Source organism: Phoenix dactylifera, chromosome 2 (assembly GCF_051530095.1).
Source record: "Phoenix dactylifera cultivar Ajwa chromosome 2, Ajwa_hap1_PhDact_Kaust_v1.1, whole genome shotgun sequence".
In the NCBI taxonomy this organism is placed as follows: Eukaryota; Viridiplantae; Streptophyta; class Magnoliopsida; order Arecales; family Arecaceae; genus Phoenix; species Phoenix dactylifera.
Genome location: NC_143191.1, coordinates 52,962,288 through 52,982,348, shown reverse-complemented (window position 1 = coordinate 52,982,348; position 20,061 = coordinate 52,962,288). Strand labels below are relative to the sequence as shown.

At 43.1% G+C, this 20,061-nt stretch overlaps 1 protein-coding gene, 1 long non-coding RNA gene and 1 pseudogene across 3 annotated transcripts; 2 read left to right on the top strand and 1 right to left on the bottom strand.

Annotated features, from left to right (window-relative positions):
• Positions 1 to 1,182: 1,182 nt before the first annotated feature.
• Positions 1,183 to 1,923, bottom strand: LOC149768398 (uncharacterized). Its single transcript, XR_016399688.1, has 3 exons — positions 1,834 to 1,923; positions 1,643 to 1,744; positions 1,183 to 1,548 (listed from the first exon to the last, which is right to left on the bottom strand). It is a non-coding gene; the product is annotated as an uncharacterized LOC149768398 (long non-coding RNA).
• A 5,273-nt stretch (positions 1,924 to 7,196) lies between these two features.
• Positions 7,197 to 10,337, top strand: LOC103719784 (subtilisin-like protease SBT1.5 pseudogene; annotated as a pseudogene). Its single transcript, XR_015975828.2, has one exon. The product of XR_015975828.2 is annotated as a subtilisin-like protease SBT1.5 pseudogene (transcript).
• A 5,025-nt stretch (positions 10,338 to 15,362) lies between these two features.
• LOC103719777 (epoxide hydrolase 1-like) lies at positions 15,363 to 17,985 on the top strand. Its single transcript, XM_008809170.5, has 4 exons — positions 15,363 to 15,760; positions 16,408 to 16,590; positions 17,172 to 17,404; positions 17,577 to 17,985. The coding sequence occupies exons 1-4, from the start codon at positions 15,401 to 15,403 to the stop codon at positions 17,821 to 17,823; spliced, it is 1,023 nt and encodes a 340-aa protein (XP_008807392.5). The 5' UTR covers positions 15,363 to 15,400; the 3' UTR covers positions 17,824 to 17,985.
• Positions 17,986 to 20,061: the final 2,076 nt, after the last annotated feature.

Genomic DNA, 20,061 nt, shown 5'->3' with positions numbered 1-20,061 from the left:
ATCTGACGATGTATGATTACTTGGAGTGGTTATCTAGCTCTAATTACAGTAGCCAGGAGGGATATGAATTGTTCAGAGTAGGCCGGAAAGCCTTGGGATCTGAATTACCCGTCAATTGCCGTGGTTCTGGGGCAAATCTAATGTTGGCAAGCTTGAGGCTGTGGTTCATCGGACATCGATGAGTATTAAGGAGGAAAAGTCGGAGTACACTGCCGATATCAAAGAACCGAAAGGAGTGAAGGTGGTGGTGGAGCCAGAGAAGTTGGTGTTCGACGACAAAGGGCAGAAGCAGGAGTTTGTGCTTAAGGTTTCGACGGGAGCGACGGGATCACTGACTTGGAGCGACGGGAAGCATACGGTGAGGAGTCTAATTGCAGTGACATGGCACCGCCAAACTAAGCTGGCCCGGAGTCATAGAATGTTTGGAGAGACGCATGCACTATAAAAGAAAAGATATCTCCCGGCGCTTTGTTTGGACTTTACCGACGCTTTTAAGCGTCGGTAGATTTCCTGCCCACGCCCCCCAAAGCGTGGGTAAGACGTCGGGCAGGTGGGCGTGAGCTCGGTTTAGGCCGATGCGTCAAGAAAGCGTCGTCGATCTATGCCGACACTTTTAAGCGTCGTTCATCATCGAGATAACCGACGCTTAAAAGCGCCGGCGAACTTGGACCGACGTTGGTTACTATCAGACTAGGTCGACGCCATAAAGCGTCGTTAAAGGCGTGCCAGTTCTCGTGCCACTCGCTTTTTCCGACGCTTAAAAGCGTCGGCAAAAGAATTTTTTTAAAATTTTTTTTTTCGTAAAAGTAATTTTTAATACTCTGTATACATTAAATTCTAACAAAACAAATACACTAAATCACATATATAACAAAATACACGTCACAAACTAGAACTTTGATTGCATTCATATTATCATATTTGAATACATTGTACTTCAAAAATATTCTAAAAACATACATATCAAATTTCTAAGTATACAATCTACGATATGTATCAAGGGTCGACGGCATCATCATCTCTACGAGTAGATGAAGTATCATCAACCTACAAGAAAAAAAAAATATTTTAGAAACTAAAAATACGAAAGTCATCGCGCTCATACAAGAATACATTATAATTACATAAAATATTCAAATAGATTTAGTTATGTACCAGAGGAGCAAATCTCTACAAAAAGGATGAAATATGGTCAAGCTGATCCTGCAAAGATTGTATCTTGAACTCTTGGCTCTGCTTCAACTCCGCCATATCAGTCATATGACTCTGCCTCATCTTCTCTATCCTTGTCTCATATGACTGCTTTATCTGTGCCATCTCTGTCTTCAAACTACAAACTTCTACAGTGCTAGTACCTTGTCTGGCATCTTGGGTATATCGGCTCACTGCAGATAGCTGAGTGGGGGTAACTCCGACACCGTAACCCCTCACGCGACCATAACGTTCTGGGCCCATCAATTCGGCATAGACCTGAGCCTCGACGCGACTGGCCGCGTCGGATGATGATGACTCCCCGACGCACTCTGAAATAAGATTTGTAGCTCTTTCCTATATCTCTCTCAAAAAAAAACAGTCACATTAATATTTTAAAAGAAGTAAAATTAATAAAAAAATTGTGATCAAATAAAAAATGAATACATACAACTATATCTCTCGACTCATCCCGGACAAAGCTGCCATCTCGGTGAGTGTGGGTCATCTTATAAAACTCTACCTCACCAGGCTCCCTTCCATGCTCTACTATCTACACATACGGAAAGTATATTGGCAAACTATATATCATGATACGTGCTATATGTTAGTAGAGTTTCAAATAGTTTAAAAAGAACTTACGAATTTATTTCTACGTCTCGCATAACTCTTCGAGCCTGAAGTATGAGGAACTGCTTAAGATGCTCGTGCAGCTCTACCAATATTAAAATATGTCTGCCAAAATAAAAGCACACAATATAATATGATTCAATGTATATATTTGCAATCTATATTAATAATAAAGATAATATAAGATATTGAAACAATATACGTGATCTGTCCTTTTTTAGAAAACCAGTAGTAAGGATTGTAATCCGATTTTACGCCACTTAATCCAATCACCAACAAGCAAAGCAGCCTGAAGTTTGAATCTTGAAGGCTGCACTAAACAGTTATGATCTTCAAAGTGCAGCAGTGATTAAAGGAAAAAGGTATTTTGCTTTACAGAGTGATGCAGCATGAATGGATACCAAATCATCCTCTAAATGCCAGAAAATGCACACATCAGATCCACATGAAGATAAACATGCACATATATGCATGTAACAAAATTAAATTAATCAAAACTAAAGGTATAACAACAGCAATAGTTTAGCATCTTAAAAGAAGCACAACAGCAAAGCTTCACAAAAATATTGAAATGCCCTTCAATTTAACAAAATTTTCATCTGAAACAACATCATGGCTTGAGACTAACAGCCACAAGTTTAAATTATATTTTCTCCTATTTACTCATTATTTAACATGATAATCTTTAAAGCATCGCAATAATTAAAACCATCCTTGTGACTTGTGAGCCAAATTATAATAATAATAATATAAACTTTCTCATACATAAGTAACCATGATAATAAATGCATAAATAAAATCAATATAAACGTCATAAAAAGGAATCAGTTGCGACATTGAAAATTTTCTCTTCCCTCCTTGATATAGGTTTATGCTTTTTCAAAAAGTAATGATTCTATATTTATGATAATTCAACAAGGGCTTCAACAACATTTGTGGCACAGATAATTAGGAAAAGACAAGTTACCAGATAGCACGTTCCTTAGCCACCATAACAGGTGGTATCGAGACCTCAATAGAAAAACCATCTATGTGATGATTCTCTCTCTTCACTAATTCAGCAATAGTTGCCGTGAAGTCATCTATGGTATCCCTCCTTCCATGATTATATGCTGTTTCTTAAGACATGCTCTGGGGATTTACCAAACACTAAATAAAATAAACAATTTACTTCACAAGGTCTTTCATGGAAGAAAATAATCAATAAAAATTTATATAAAAATTTACACATGCATTGTACATGAAATATCTAAAATTGTAAAATGAGGAAATAATATGTTGTGCAGTAGAAAGGAAAAAAATTGTGTATCTCTCGTTAATGTAATTAATCAAGAAATAAGGTCCCTTTTCTAGTTCTATCTTTCTTCTTTGATGAAGAAAGGTTGTTCCTTAATGTTAACCCAGTTCAATGGAGTTACCATGAAGAAATTAGGGCTGTTTTCGAGAAATCATAGGAATGTTTCCACCGGGTGGTAATGTAATCCAACCTGGATTTTCCTTTAAATAAAAATCAGATAAAAAGAACAGTACCTTGTTGATTTAGGCCGGTCGGTCGACGCCGGTCTCCAGACAGGAGGGATACTGCTCGATCGAGGCTTGAGGGCTGCTCGGACGGCGCCGGAGAGGAGGGAGGAGGAGGAGATCCTCGGGTGGAGGCCAAGCAAGAGAATCAGTAAAATTTGGAAGAAACACTAACGAACACACGAACAAGAGGAGGCAGAGAAGGAGGAGAACAAGCGAGAAGGAGGGAGTGGAGGAAGGAGGAGAAAAATACCTCGGACGGAGGGGTTGGGGTCGGTCGGTCGGCGCTGGAGAGGAGGGAGGAGGAGAAGGGGTTGGCGTCGGACGGCCGACACCGGAGAGGAGCAAGACGGAACTGACGATAGCACCGGAGAGGAGCAAGATGGAACCTAGGGCAGCGCCGGAGAGGAGCAACATGGAAGCTCGAGCAGCGCCGGAGAGGAGAAATAAGGGCTCGATCGGGGTCGGTCGCTGGGTTAGGGTGGTGTGCTCGCCTTCGACGACGCTTATACGCGTCGTCTAATATCGACGCTTATAAGCGTCGTATTATTCCGACGCATTTAACCGTCATTGTAGGTCTGGAAGAACAATGACGCGTAACAGCGTTGCCCTATAAGCAGTTCCCACGCTTCCGAGCGTCATTTGGAATTGAGGACTATGACGACGCTTTTGAGCGTCGTGGATTCCTTTAATTTGCCGACGCTTCTAATAAGGGTCGGCAAAAGTTCTAAAGCCAGCCAAGTTTGCCGACGCTTTTCCATAGCGTCGGCATTCAAGAGTCGGCTTTGCTTCTTTTTTTTGCAGTGATGGTAAGAGAAATAATTAATGATAGAAATGTTTATGGCATATAGATGTATGCTCAATAAGCATGTTGTTAAAATATTTGTAGAAGAAGAGAAAAATAAGAGAAAAAGAGAGAGAAAATTGATTTTATTTCTTTGTTCCGTCACATTCAGTACGTCTTAGGGGTTACATATACTCATGTATAGGCTCCATATAAAAAAAATAATATAGGATAATATATTATTATGCTAATAAAGAAAAATATTATTAGTTATACAGGTTATCATGTGATACCTAAAATCACTCTAACAAGATCATGTTAACAAAAAAAATAATATAGGTTTATAAAGGCTCACGCTAATTAAAAAAATATTATTAGTGGTGCAGGTTGTTATCTGATCTCTAAAATTATTTTAACATCCTCTCTTAAACTCAAGATAGTATTGTATATGCCAACTTGAGTTTGAAAACTAGATCACGAATGCACCGGAAACTGATGTAATAGATCAGAAGCTGAAGTATCAGCTCAGAAACTGACATGGTGGTAAATTAAGAATTGATGTGGCAGCATAGAGTTTGATATAGCAGGACACGAGCTGTTATAACAGCTCAGAAGCTGATGTAGGAGATTAGGTGTTGACATAACAACTCAAAAGCCGATATGGTAGACTGATGTGTCCGACTGACGTCATAGACTGATATGTCTGTCGATATAGCTGATTGACTTGTCTAATGATATGATAGTGATAAAACACATAAAAGATGGCAGTTGCAGCAAGGATAGAGCTTAGAGAAAAGATAATCGAAAGTCGACGATCCTCATAGATAGAGGCACCATGGAAGAGGAGCATTGGTTGATTGATTTGTCTGATGATATGGCAGCGAGAAGACACATAAAAGGACAGAGCTCGGAGAGAAGACAACCGAAAGTCGATGGTTCTCATAAACGGAGGCACCATGGAAGTAGAGCAAGAGACGTCGAACTGGATGGTAAAGGAGCTGGAGGCAGCAAATAAAATCAAAGATGGAGAGAAAAGGACCGAGCCACGGTGAGGAAAGACAGCCAAAGATCTGGCCCTGAGAAAAAAAGAGGTGGAGAGGAGCAAAAACTAGAGGATCTTCACCTAGGGATAGAGATCGATAGATCGACAGTGTAGCTGTGTAGGCCTTCAAATCTTCTAGACATGGCAACGTTGGCCACAATAAAGACAGAGATGCTGGCGACAAATTAGGTGATCGGTGGCTTTGATACCATGTTAAAATATTTGCAGAAGAAGAGAAAAATAAGAGAAAAAAAAGTAATGTTATTTTTTTATTCCGTCACATTCGGTACATCTTAGGGGTTATATATATATATATATATATATATATATATATATATATATATATATATATATATATATATACAGACTCCATATAAGAAAAAATGATATAAGTTGATATATAATTACGCTAATAAAGAAAAATATTATAGGTGATACAAGTTATCATATGATCCCTAAAATCATTCTAACAAGATCATGCTAACAAAGAAAAATAATATAGGTTGATACAGTATCACACCAATAAAAAAAATATTATGGTTGATGTAGGTTGTTATGCCCTAAAATTATGCTAACACATGTCACTGGTGGGAGGGAGGGACATGCAAATGATTGATGTAGTCGATGAAAACATGAAATCTAGCAACAAGGGAATGTGTTAGCTATCAGAATGTAGCATATGTTATACACATTCTCTTGGTTAACAATAAAATTCATATAAATTAATAATAAATATCAAAAAAAGGATTCAAAAACACCAAGCATAAAAACTCCATGGGAGTTTTTTGATCCATGTGGTGAGAGAGCTCTCTCTGCTGGTTTTCCAATCTATCAAGATCTTCAGTCAATTGGGATGTTACCGGATATTCTGGGCTTCCAAATATAAATGTTTGTTCAGGTCATGCAAGATGGCAATGGTGTGGAAGATCATTTGTGAGGAAATGAGTAACGTCAGTTATCAGACATAGTTTGACGCGAAGTACCCCTTTCATCAGCAATTAACGTCTTAAGCCCACCTTTCAGGTCAGCCCGATCGAGAGACCCGGCTCATTTGCATATATTAACCATGTAAGACTAATGTTAGATGGCATCATGGATATGTATTTCTCTACGTGCCGCTAGGAACATGAATTGGAGATCTTTCTTTCACTGAGACCTTGTCTAAGGCAAAACCTTGGCCATAAAGTTTACAGTCTACAGCTAACCAAAATTTACTACATACGGTTGGGTTCATAATCTATTAGCTCATGTTCTGGATTACGTTGGGATCTTGCATATACTTCAAGATCTCCTATGTTTGGTATCAGTAAGGTGGAATTGCTAAAATCAACTCTAGATTAAGAAAGTATTTTGCATGCAGCCATGATAGCACCATCATACAACCAGAATTTTGTGTAGTGCGGTTGAGCCAATGTCCAATGTAGACACATACTCAGCATCATGAGTGAGATTGTGTGATGAAAAATAAATATTATCAAAAATATAATTATATGTGGCTAGGTTCACACCTAATTGTTCCTATTTTGAATCAAGTTGGGCTTCAGCATGACTTTTTCTCCACCAAATAATTGGTGTAGGATGCATGAGTACGTGTCTTTTGCGATTGTTGATGGCTGCTATTAGAAGATGAATGAATATCAAATAAAATAGTTTATAAATACATGCCATATCATATATGATATTAGTTATTTGATCACCCACCTCTTGCGGACGATCATCAAATATTGCACAGTACTTTGCTGCGCGGCCCGCGCACCATAGTGGTCTTTGGTTGGTTGCTTCATTGTTTAGTTTCTCTTTTGTGTCTCTCTTCTCCCTCCCACCCCCTCTCCCGTTCCCACTGTCGGATGTCTGGGTCAAAGTTTGATGAAGAAGATTCTACAGATCGAACTTATTGGGCTCGAGTTACAGCAAGGAAACCGTGTCACGCGCTTGAGGTCAAAGACAAAATTGACACCAATGCGAGCTACTTGCAGCCACAGTGCGAGCGTTCTCCGAACGAGCCAAAGCACAGTGACCTCAAAGCAACCATCATGCATGGCCTTGCCCTGGCACGTAGCAGGAACCGCCACCTGCGTCACAGCTGGCCAGCAGCCAGCTCTACTTGAAACCCCCCCGGAAAACAAGCGATAAAGTGAAGTCGGGCTATTCTACCCAAAAAAAGGGGTCACACTGTAGACTCGACCAGTCAAATGTTCCATCCGTCCCCAGTCCCTCTGCCCACGTCCTCGCTCATCTCACCAGCTCCTTTCTCACTCTTCCTCTCTCGTCCGTTTCCCAAACTTTCAGCAACAACCTTTTTCTCCGCCCCAGGTTACACCTCCCCTTCCTTGCGCTTTCTAATGCACCATTGCATCGCGCTCTGCCAAAACCCCGCCACCTTTCTCGCTCATGAAATCAACCAACAACATCCTTCATGGAATGCATCACCGCTTCTCCCCGCCTTCTTAATTGCTGCTCTCTTATCCCTTCCTATATATAGATATATCCGATACCCACTCTCCCTTCGTAGCTTAATTCCCAGCACTCCCTTTACCTCCTCCAAATGGCCTTCTCCCCTTCCTTCCTTCTCCTTATCGTCTCGGTTTCCATCCTTTTCCTTTCTTCTCCCGGCGGCGATGCTGCCGATACTAGTGCTCGAAAATCTTATATCATTCGCGTCCGGGGTGACCTTAAACCCTCTGTGTTTGCCGACGTCGAGCAGTGGTACTCCTCCACTCTCCATACCCTCCGCTCTTCCACCGACTCTCTCGAGAGATCCTCCCGGGCGACACGTGGCAACCGGAAGCTCCTACACGTGTACCGCGCAGTCTTCCATGGCTTCTCCGCCGTGCTGACCCCGGCGGAGGCCGAGCTTCTCCAGTCCGACCCGGTCGTCCTCGCCGTCCTCCCCGACCGGCCCCGCCAACTCCACACAACACGCACCCCCCTCTTCTTAGGCCTCGTCTCCGCGGACTCCAAGCCCAACTCCCTCCTCGCTGCCGCCGACTCCGGCTCCTCCGTGGTCATCGCCGTCGTTGACACCGGCATCCGCCCAGACCATCGGAGCTTCGCCGACGATGGCCGCCTGCCCCCACCCCCTTCCCGCTGGAACGGCTCCTGCGACGTCGGCCTCTCCTTCTCGTCCACGGCCTGCAACCGAAAGCTCGTCGGAGCCCGCTTCTTCTCAAATGGCTATCTGGCGGCCACCCACGGCGGTGCCAGTAACGGTCCCGACATCTTCTCCCCCATCGACTCCGAAGGCCATGGCACCCACACCGCCTCCACTGCTGCTGGCGTCGTCACCGCCAACGCCTCCTTCCTCGGCTACGCCGCCGGCGTCGCCTCCGGCGTCTCTCCCGGCGCCCGCGTCGCCGTCTACAAGGCCTGCTGGTCCACTGGCTGCTACGACTCGGACATCCTCGCAGCCGTCGACGCCGCCGTCACCGACGGTGCAGACATCGTCACCCTTTCCCTGGGAGCCGGCAGCGTCCCCACGCATCTCGATCCCGTCGCCATCAGCGCCTTCGGCGCGATCGAGCATGGGGTCTTCGTCGCCGCCTCTGCGGGAAACGGCGGCCCTGGCGAGTCAACCGTCGCCAACAGTGCCCCCTGGATAACCACCGTCGGCGCCGGGTCTATCGACCGCCGATTCCCCGCCGACGTCGTGCTCGGCGACGGCACCGTCGTGATCGGCGTCGCCATCCACGACGGGATACGCGTTTCCCGGAGGCGGTCCTTCCCGCTTGTGTACGCGGGAAACGTGTCCACATCCGCCCCGGGGTTCCGGTCCTCCGCCCCCTACTGCCTCAACGGGTCGCTGGACCCGGCGGCGGTACGCGGAAAGGTGGTGCTCTGCGAGCGCGGCGCGGTTCCGCGCGCCGAGAAGGGATTGGCCGTGAAGAACGCCGGCGGGACCGCGATGATCCTGGCCAACGCTCTCACCGACGGGGAAGGCGTGACCCCGGACGCCAACGTCCTCCCCGCCGTGTCCATCGGCTATAAGGCCGGGAGAGCCATAAAGGCGTACATCGGCGCCAACAGCGATCCACGTGTCCGTTTGCACTTCCGCGGGACCCAGGTCGACGTCAAGCCCGCACCGACGGTGGCCGGGTTCTCCGGGCGCGGGCCCAGCTTGCATTCCACGAACGTCATCAAGCCGGACGTGATCGCGCCAGGTGTCGGCATCCTGGCTGCCTGGCCGGACGGGGTGAGTCCGACGGAGTTAAAGGCCGACCCTCGCCGAACGGAGTTCAATATCATCTCCGGCACGTCGATGTCGTGTCCTCATGTCGCCGGGGTGGCGGCGCTGCTCAAGGCCGCGCACCCGGACTGGTCGCCGGCGGCTATCAAGTCGGCACTGATGACGACGGCCTATGTCGCCGATAACACGGGCGAAGATTTGGTGGACGAGGGCACGGGAAACAGGTCCACCGAATGGGCCTACGGGTCCGGGCATGTGGACCCGGAGAAGGCCGTCGATCCTGGTCTGGTCTATGATCTGACGGTTGACGATTACTTGGACTTCATGTGCAGCTCCAATTACAGCAGCGCCGCCATCGGGATCATAACCAAGAGACAAGCGAATTGTTCGGACAAGACTCGGAAGCCTTGGGATCTCAATTACCCATCAGTTTTGGTGGTTCTGGAGCAATCCGGGACTAGCAAGCTCGAAGCTCTGGTTCATCGGACGGTGATGAATGTGGGAGAGGAGAAGTCAAAGTACAGCGCCAGTATCAGAGAACCAGAAGGAGTGCGACTGGTGGTGGAGCCTCAGAAGTTGGTGTTCGAAGGCAAAGGGCAGAAGCAGGAGTTCGTCGTTAAGGTTTCGGCGGAGGCTGTTAACTTGCTCGCGGGGAATTCACGGACGGAGTTCGGTTCAGTGACATGGAGCGACGGGAAGCACACAGTGAGGAGTCCGGTTGCAGTGACATGGCAGCAGCCGTATTAGGGTAGGCCAGGAGTACTAGAAATGTTGAGAAGCTCTTAAAAGGTGGCGGAAGCGCCCGGTTGCGGGATAAGGAGAGGGATGATGCTGTTTCCCAGGTTACTTGCTTTGTGGGCAGTTGGCAGAAATGTTTGTGCTATAGAAATATTTAATAAGCATGTCCCTCGTGGTAGGGTTATATGTTGATGTGCTTAATAGAAATATGAATAATAATGCAATGACATGGCGATGCTTTAACTGGATACTCTCTCTCTGTATTTCTGCTAATGAAATGAAGCATCACGTATGCTGTAGGAGCTCAGTTGTAGAAGCGTCTTATAGCTTGGAATAAGACATTTAAGCAACTCATGATCCTACGTACATGCTCCATTGTGGCAATTTCATTTCCAAGTGGTCGCGTTTCTAGTAACGTTTCTAAGAAGAATAACGAAATTAAATCGATTATACCAAGCTAGGGGAGCTGCCTTCCATTGGCATCGCAGAGGGGACCTCCCTGCCACGTAACCCACCCGGCTTCCAGGAACTCTTGAGCCCTCCTGCCCGACTTCACCAACCTTCTCTTGTTAAGCCAAACACGGGACACCCATCCTCCCCAGACTGACCACTACTCATCGCTTCCATCCTTCTCTGTCCGACCCTCGACAAGCCCATTCCATGCTTACCTCACCATCAGGGCATCACCACGACCTTCTCCTTGCTGATCTAATCATCGGCGGATCTTTTTCTCTCAACACAATCCGCAAATCCTAAACCACCAAACCCTACTTATCACTGGTCCCATCCCTGTTGTTGAATCTTCACCACCAGTGATGCAAAGGTCCAAGGTTCCAGCCGCCTTGAAGAAGATGAGGAGGGGAAAGAAAAGAAGCGAGGAGGAGAGAGAAAGGGACAGAGCAAGGGTGGGGTTCCATGGCGACCAAAGGCTGGGGATCTCAGACTTCAGAGCTTCTCTCTACGAGGGGTTTACATGAGAAACACAACAGAGAATTTTTGAACCATAGGAACGCGCAGCTCGGTCAAAATTTGAGCGAGCGTAGGACTGAATCGAGGTTCGCAATTAATTTAGCAATTCAATCAATGGCAGCCTCGAATAATATCATGTTTATTGAGAAAAAATCGCATTCATGCCATATATTGTCATAATAATTTACTTGTGATTTGCTCAAGTTGCCTTTTTCTTTCCTAACCACTAAAAATATTATGATTACAGAGTGTTGAACGATCGCACAACCTTTTTCTGGTGAGCCATGGCACAAAAAGAATAGCAAGTGGATGCTACATCAGTGCAATATCATTTTGATGTGAATGACGGCAAGCAACGTAAGAAAGTTCTTTCTTGCTTTATATATATATCGGGTAAATTAAAGGGAAAATTAGTGGCCGGTCTATCCTCGGACCTTGCTTTAACTGTTGGTCCTTGTGGACTGGTTTTATAACAACCGGTCCACAAGTAACTCTATATTTAACCATAGATCCTTGAGGACGAAAATGCTCTTCACTTTCTGTCATCCCCAAATACTCCTTCCTAAATTTCTGACTCCTATTATGTCGAAGTCACTTCCTGATTTTTCGACTGCTATTCTGTTGAACCCTTTTTCTCGATTTTTCGACTCCCTCTCACTCAGCCTCCTCGCTCCTCCGACCTGCGATTTGCTCATCCGACTTTTCCGATTTCGACTCATTTTCCTAAGGTCGGTTGGTACTAATCTTTCTTTTGAAACCCTTCCAACTTCGGCCGACACCTATTCGGTCAAAGCCTCATTTTCAATTTTCAGACTCTATCTCATTCCGCCTTCTTGCTCGTCCGACCTGTGACTCGCTTATCCGATTTTTTCGATTTTGACTCATTTTTCTATGGCCACTCGGAACCCTTCTTTTCCAAGCCCTCCGGACTGCCCCACTCCTCCGTCCGACCGAAATCCGTGAAAACTCTATCTCTGTGGCATCCACATACTAATTTTTGGCTTTCCGACTTCCACACTGTTCCACATTTTCCTCTTCGCTCACCAAGTCACCCTCTGTTTCGCATGCGTGGGTGTCTGGCATTGTATCTCCGGAAAGGGATCTGCTCTGTAAGGTATATAGATGACTGCACGGTTGCTTTGGTGATAAGCATCTTTATGTTTCTTTATGATTTCATTGTTGATATATATATATTGAGTTGAAATATGATGGTTACATTCGTTTTTGGCAGGCATAGGATGTTGAGCATGCGAACAGCCTTCTGGAAGCCATCAGCCACCATTCATGTATCCACGCCTCCTGTGTTGGAGTAACACCCCATTCCCTTGTAAGGTGGATGCGATCGCTGAAGTTATGAAGAACTTAAGAAGATTTAAGGTTTGAATGTTCATTTCTAGCATCACAATTATTTTAAGTTGATGCATAACTTAAGTTTTTGTCTGTATTAGGTGATCGAAAAGCTAGAACCTAGAATGAAGGAGTTGTACCTTCTCTCGCGAGGAAGGCCACAAGTGCAGGCTATGGTAGAGAAGCGAGGAGACGAGAGATTGTAAGAGGGTGTGCATGAGAGAGGAGAGGTCTATGCATACTCTTATTTCTTTGTAGCACACACTTAGAATTCTTTGGAACACATTTATTACTATTTGGCACACACCTTTTACTTGCCGACATATAATTAACTCCACCCAGCATACACCTATCATGTCTCTGCATATTATTAGTTCTTGGTAGCACACTTATAATCCTCTAGCACGTTATTTCTATTTGGCACATACTTTTTACTTGCCGACATATAGTTAACTCCACCTAGCACACACCTATCATGTCTCTGCGCATTATTAGTTCTTGGTAGCACACATTTAGAAACTCTTGGTATACATTTATTTTCATTTGGCACACACTTTTTACTTGTTGGCACACAGTTAACTTCGCCCACCACGCACCTATCATGTCTCTGCATATTATTAGTTCTTGGTAGCACACATTTATAATCCTTTGGCACGCAAGTATCTTTATTTGGTATACACCACTCGCTTGTCGACACAGTTTAATGCATACACTTATTAGGATAATTTATGTTTTTTTAGTTACCGTTATCTAGTTAAAGCGAATGACGTCCGATGGATCTTTTAGAGATATGTATGACAATGGTTGAGAGGTCCTTTATCGCACATGGCTTTAAATTAGAGGACCCTCAAACATTTGGGGATGTCAAAGGGGAGGACACACGGATGGTTCTCTTCGATAAGAGGCTATCGTGTATTGAGAAGATCCTCCAAGAGAAGGGTCTCATGGCAAATGACGAATTTGGTGAGACTGCTGCAGGTCCTGCTGAGGTAAGCAAAGTTGGACGAACTATTACCCCGGTTCTTTGCAAATTGTGTCATGAAGAGTTTCCATATTTTTGAGCTCCTTACCAACACCCTTTATATAGCTTTTGCAAGCATTCAAATAATTTCTTTAACTAAGTTCCTCTTCAATAATGACTCTAGTTTCTTCAACAAATCAATAGAAATTACTTAAGCTACCAAAAGAGGTAAAACACGATAAGGCACTCTTTGAATCATTTTTGCAACTTTATCTACACTCAACATTTTGGGATGGGCCACTAACTCTGCAATATTTTAGAAATTTTTTTTATATATTTACAATAAATTTTGCGCCTAAAATAAATTGCACATACGCATATCGTAATTTGTACGTACATACATGAAGCCATTGTATATACACTACAACACTAATTAAAACAAAAACTAGCAAACGAAAAAGGAATGCAAAGATTAGTGCATTACCTCATATCGATTACCACACTAAAAACTTCAGTCAAGCATGGTGAATGACTAATAACCATCTCGATTACCGCAATATTTAAGTTGATGTGTATTTGATGTATATTTTGAACATCCTTATTGCCCATGAGCGTAACTAGCATTCTAGACTTTTTTGGAATATAAAATTTTACTTTTATCATTGTAAGAGATAGTTGTCTCTACCTTTTTCACTATTTTGTTGTAAATTTGATCAACATTTGTGTCCTCAGAGATGAAAATCATATGAGCTTTGTTACTATAACAAAAATAACCATGAAAACAGGTTACCTATGTTCTTTAAAGCCATGATAGTTGAAAGAGCATGAAGGGATGAAGAAATGATGCAAAATGCGATTTCAACATTTGCTGTGAAGAGAAAGATAAAATAAAGTAGAGAGAATTCTTCTTTGCGAACCCCTTTTATGCACTAATAGACAAGAATTGGGACTGTTTTCAGTTCACCATCTATAGAGAAAAAGAAACAAATGGGGAAGAAGAGATTTGGCAAAGGAGGGAAGAAAATATTTGGGGCAATTGAATAAAGAAGCGGTTTCAATATTTGCTGCAAAGAGAATGATGAGATTTGGGCCAGTTGATTAAAGAACAGATTTGCATAAATAACAGATTTGGGGTATGCATGTAAGATCATCATTGATGTGTGCTATGATGAATTACCTTAACGGAATGCGATTAATTGGGATCACTTAGGATATCGAGAATAATCAACGTGCTGTAACCATCTCTATTGGGGGTCGTGGAGGAAATCTTTAGGATTTTAGAATACTGAAATGGCTATTAAGAACCGAGAATTATGAAGATCGTTAAGTGGGGATTAGATATAGAAGTTCCACACTAAATTAAATCATTCGAATATAGATAACTTCGTAAGAATTAGAAAACAAAATATTTAACAATCAAACATAAAGATTTGTTGAAGAATCCCGTCACATAGTCCTAATGCAATTTGTTACATTTCATGCATATTTTTAATTTTCTAAATCTTGATAAACATGCGATTATATCCACGTCACTTGATCTACCTGTCAAAACTTTTCATAGATTGATGAGTTGGTACCTTCGAACCATAAAATTATTTGTCAGCTGACGAAAACTAATAGGTGGCTAGAAATCACCCATGACTGGAATCGATATAATAAGTTAATAACCTTCTATCAATTAAAGAAACGCCGTCCAAAACGTATTATTGGACAATATTAAAGAGTATTTAAATAAAATGGTAAGCCAATCAATTGCCAATTTTCCGCATGCCTTGTTACGCCGGAGCGCCATGGGATATCCGCCATCGTTGTATTTACTTGGATGGTTTTGAGCGAGCTCAAAACAATGTCTTTGGCTTTTAGGTCGTGGGCGTAGATTTCTTCTAGATATTGGACATTTCAGTAGTCGGACCGGCCCGTGGCGGGTGGGCCCACACGAAATCTTTTCCAAGCGAACAAAATGAAGGCGAAGCGTATTTTTTTCCGTCATCAACAACTTCTGGATGCGAAGCGACCGGCGGGGTTGCCGACTCCATGCAAAAAGACGGAACATATGCTACATATAGGGAAGAAGGAAGGCAGAGTCCTCAGAGAGAGAGAGAGATGGAGGGGGCTTCGGGGATCTCGCATCGGACGGTGGAGGTGAACGGGATAAGGATGCACGTGGTGGAGAAGGGGGAGGGGCCGGCGGTGCTCCTCCTCCACGGCTTCCCTGAGCTCTGGTACTCGTGGCGCCACCAGATAGCCGGCCTCGCCGCCCGCGGCTATCGTGCCATCGCCCCCGACCTCCGTGGCTACGGCGACACCGACGCGCCGCCTGACGTCGCCTCCTACTCCGCCCTGCACATCGTCGGCGACCTCGTTGCACTCCTCGACGCCCTCGCCCTCCCACATGTGAGACCCCTCGAGTCTCCCCTCTCTCTCGTCTTTTTCTTTGTTTCTTTTTATTATAAAAGATATATATATTTTTTTTAAATGTTCGTTGATTTTATTTGTTCATTTTCAGTAATTTATTCTCTCATACTCCCTTTTATATTTGTTCTCTTAGAGATTGACACTTGGATAAAGTTGCTGGTTAAGTTTTTGATTAGGTTGTGTTTGATTACAGAATAAGTTAATCCGGCATAAATAAATTAACCTACTGCTATCTTCATTATTCTGAAATAAATGATTCAATTTATACGGTGGAATGATGGAAAAGGTGGCTTTACAAATTTTTAAGATATATGGTTTATTATCAGAATAAATTAGTTGTGTTTTTGCTGCTTGGTGTACTAATGTGGAAGGAATAGATTAAGGAAATCTACTTTTTTTCCCCACTGAACCTCTTTTTAAGTTTTAAATGGATTAAATGGATTGCTTTTTTTTTTGTGTGTGTTTGGAACCCTTTTTTTTTTCATGATAGTGTGTACAAGTATTTGAGGAAGAGGGAATATGTAGGTATTTATTTATTTTTATATTAAAAACTCACTTAGTTATTTTAAACTAATTTTTATGGTGTTTCTGATTTCTTTTTTTATTTTTTTATAATTGTAATGCAGGTGTTTGTGGTGGGGCACGACTGGGGGGCGCTGATTGCCTGGTATCTGTGCATGTTTAGGCCGGACAAGGTGAAGGCTTTGGTGAATTTGAGCGTCGCATTTATGCCTCGTAACCCGGCCATGAAAACTGTTGACTACTTTCGGAAGCTCTATGGAGATGACTACTATATCTGTAGATTCCAGGTTCGGATCCCTACATTTTATTCTTTATATTTATTACTTCTCTTCCAATATTTTCTTTTTATCTTTTTCGGTTTCTAACCTGGTTGATATCAGAATGCCGAATATTTACTAGATAGATGAAATCCATGAGCACATCCGAAAAGTTTCATTGGAGAACAGATAATTTCTGAAATATTATTTAAAATCTGAAGAAAGACATGGTGGAAGTGTCTATCATCAATTTTTACTGCTTGCTTCAACCTTTAGCAAAAGTGAACCATGGCATTCGAGCTCAATGATAACAAATAACCAACTAAATTATCCTTCAACAGAAATGACATAATGTTAGACTAATTTTTGATTAATAAAGTTCAGAAGAATATAGATGAACCTGTTCTCATATTTCAGACTTTGTACTTCTTAACCAGTCAGTAAGACAATAAAGAATGGATGGAGAAGATTTTCCGCTCTTCTTGTAGTTAAACATATTGGTTGCAGATTTGTCCACGGAGGTGTATGGTTCTGATTGATTAAAAAGTTTTCATGCTTTATTTGTTTCTTTTCTAACCTTGTTATCCATTTCATAATTAATGTTGGTGTAGGAACCAGGAGCTATAGAGGCAAGATTTGCTCAGATAGGAACTGCATCAATCTTCAAAACACTTCTACAAAGTCGAGATCCAGGACCTTTTCTTATACCAAAGGAAGGCTGGGATCTGCCTGAGAAGAGTCCATTGTGTTCTTGGCTCTCGGAAGAGGACATCAACTATTATGCGAGCAAATTTGACAAGTCTGGTTTTACCGGGCCGGTCAACTACTATCGATGCATGAACTTGTAAGTTTTAGACAGCTTTCAACTACTATCCTGAGGGTATTAAATTAAGCTCCTCAATTCTTCTGCCAGTCCACTAGTTCTTTTTGTTCTTAAATTTTCTCAAAAATTGTGAGTTTAGAGTGTATTATCTGGAGTGGTGCTTTCTATATCCCGGGGCTTTTTTTTTTGGCAGAAACTGGGAGCTGACAGCGCCATGGACAGGAGTGCAAATAAAAGTGCCAGCTAAATTTATTGTGGGAGACCTGGATATTACTTACCACTACCCAGGTATCCAGGAATACATACACAAGGGTGGCTTTAAACAGAATGTTCCATTGCTTCAGGAGGTAGTTGTTATGGAGGGAGTTGGTCACTTTATCAACCAGGAAAAGGGACATGAGATCACTGATCACATCTATGACTTCATTCAAAAGTTCTGACCTCTGAGCTAGTATGTGGTTTATCCAAAATTTGCGACAGTGAAATCATCTCCGATGTACCATCGAAATGATGTAATAAAGGGGAATTTTAAAAAAGAATGAATAGAAAGGTGTTTGTTATGTTTTAATGATTGCATTTTGTTTCCTGCTTTTGTGTAAAAATTCTGTTGTTTGTTAATTCTAGCAGAATTTTTAGTGAGTATGCATCCAAAAGAGCTCCAGAAAGATGAACAGTTGGGCTACTGTTGAGTATTTTCCCTGAGCCCTTCTAAATTTCTCTCCATCCGAATGCACTAGTCTGCTATTTTGCTTCTTGTACTCAAAAGAAGATGCAATGAATCTGACTTTTAGATATCCATTGGAACAACTACGTCGAGAACAAATTGCTAGATTATGGACATGCTTCATATGCTCTACCGGTACCGATAGACGTATCCGTCATCTATCCAAGATATGATGTATCAGTACCGGCCTACTCAAGATATGCTGTAATAGTACGTCGCCTACCGAATTGATATAGTATCAATTCGGGCAAGTCGAAGCCACAAAGTGGTAAATGCCACTCTATGGCATTTAATGCCATTAATGACACTCTATGGCATTAAATGCCACTATGTAGCATTAAATGACACTATTTGGCATTGTGGCAAATGCCACAAAGTGGCATTAAATGCCACATAGCGGCAATGCCACTCTTCGGCGAATTGGACACCATAGTATGGTATCCGGTTCTTAGGCTAAATTGGATGGAACCAGTCATGTTCTGTCCGGTATGCTCTTGTACCGGTCAGTTCAGGCCGGTACGGACTTTGTACTGCTCGGTTTCGATCTTATTGGGGCTGGAACCGTTTTTTATTGCAGAACCGGACAGGTCAGAGACCGGACCGGTCCGGTACAAGCTGAACCGGTCGGTACGGGCCGGTTCAGCATACCATGCTTCAAGATTCTTTCTGCTGGGATTGGACTAGTGCTAATTTCCTCACTGTAAACAATGCCTACAAGTTGCTAAACAATAGTGGTGTTTAATAGAACGTTCATCAAATTGTAGAAATGTCCTCACCCTCCAAAATTCAGGGTTCAATTGTCCGCTTGGACTCAACAAAATCTTTCTTGCAGAGAACTTGACAAAGGGAATTTGGAATTTGTCTGGTTACTGGTGTTCTCTGCCAGAACACTGTAGTGGAAATGACAGACCATCCATTCCTTTTGTGCGGTTTCTCTACCTGTATCTGTATGTGTGAGGACCTGTGCGGGCGTGTATTTAGTCTCACATCAATTATTCGCTGGATAGATCTTGGATACTTATACAGGATCAAGGAACCTAAATAATAACTTCCGACTAGCCATTTTGGGTGAGCTCCTAGGTTGTTACAAATGGTATCAGAGCCAACCCGGCTCATAACCTATGTGAACTAGAGGACACTGTAGCACAGATCCATTGGGGCTGACCACGGGCCAATCGTGGTGTTTGTGATTAGATTTGAATAGATATGAACCCTTAGCCTGACGAGGACGTCAGGGCTTGAACGGGGGGAGTATGTGAGGACTCGTGCGGGCGTGTGTTTAGTCCCACATCTGTTATTCGCTGGGTAGATCTTGGATACTTATACAGGATCAAGGAACCCAAATAATACCTTCCGGCTAGCCATTTTGGGTAAGATCCTGGGTTGTTACAAATGGTATTAGAGCGGACCCGGCCCATAACCTATGTGGACTAGGGAACACTGCAGCACGGATCCATTGAGGCTGACCACGAGTCAATCGTGGTGTTTGTGATTTGATTTGAATGGATTTGAACCCTAGCCTGACGAGGATGTTAGGGCTTGAACGGGGAGAGACTGTGAGGACCCGTGCGGGCATGTGTTTAGTCCCACATCGGTTATTCGCTGGATAGATCTTTGGTACTTATACAGGATCAAGAAACCTAAATAATAACTTTCGGCTAGCCATTTTGGGTGAAATCATGGGTTGTTACAAATGGTATCAGAGCATGAATAGAAGAAAAAAAATTCTAAGATAAGAAAATCTGACATGATATGAGTGTAGGTAGGTAGACACTAGGGACATTAGGACGTTAGTTTATGATAATTGTAACAAGCCATCCTATATACTATTAATTAATTGGTAAGCTTATTATTGGCGTGCTGCTATTTGATAGATATAAGTCAGGATGCCTCCACGTCGGATGAGAAAGACTACTCGCAGAGCTACTGATAAGGCACCAAACCTGCAAAATAG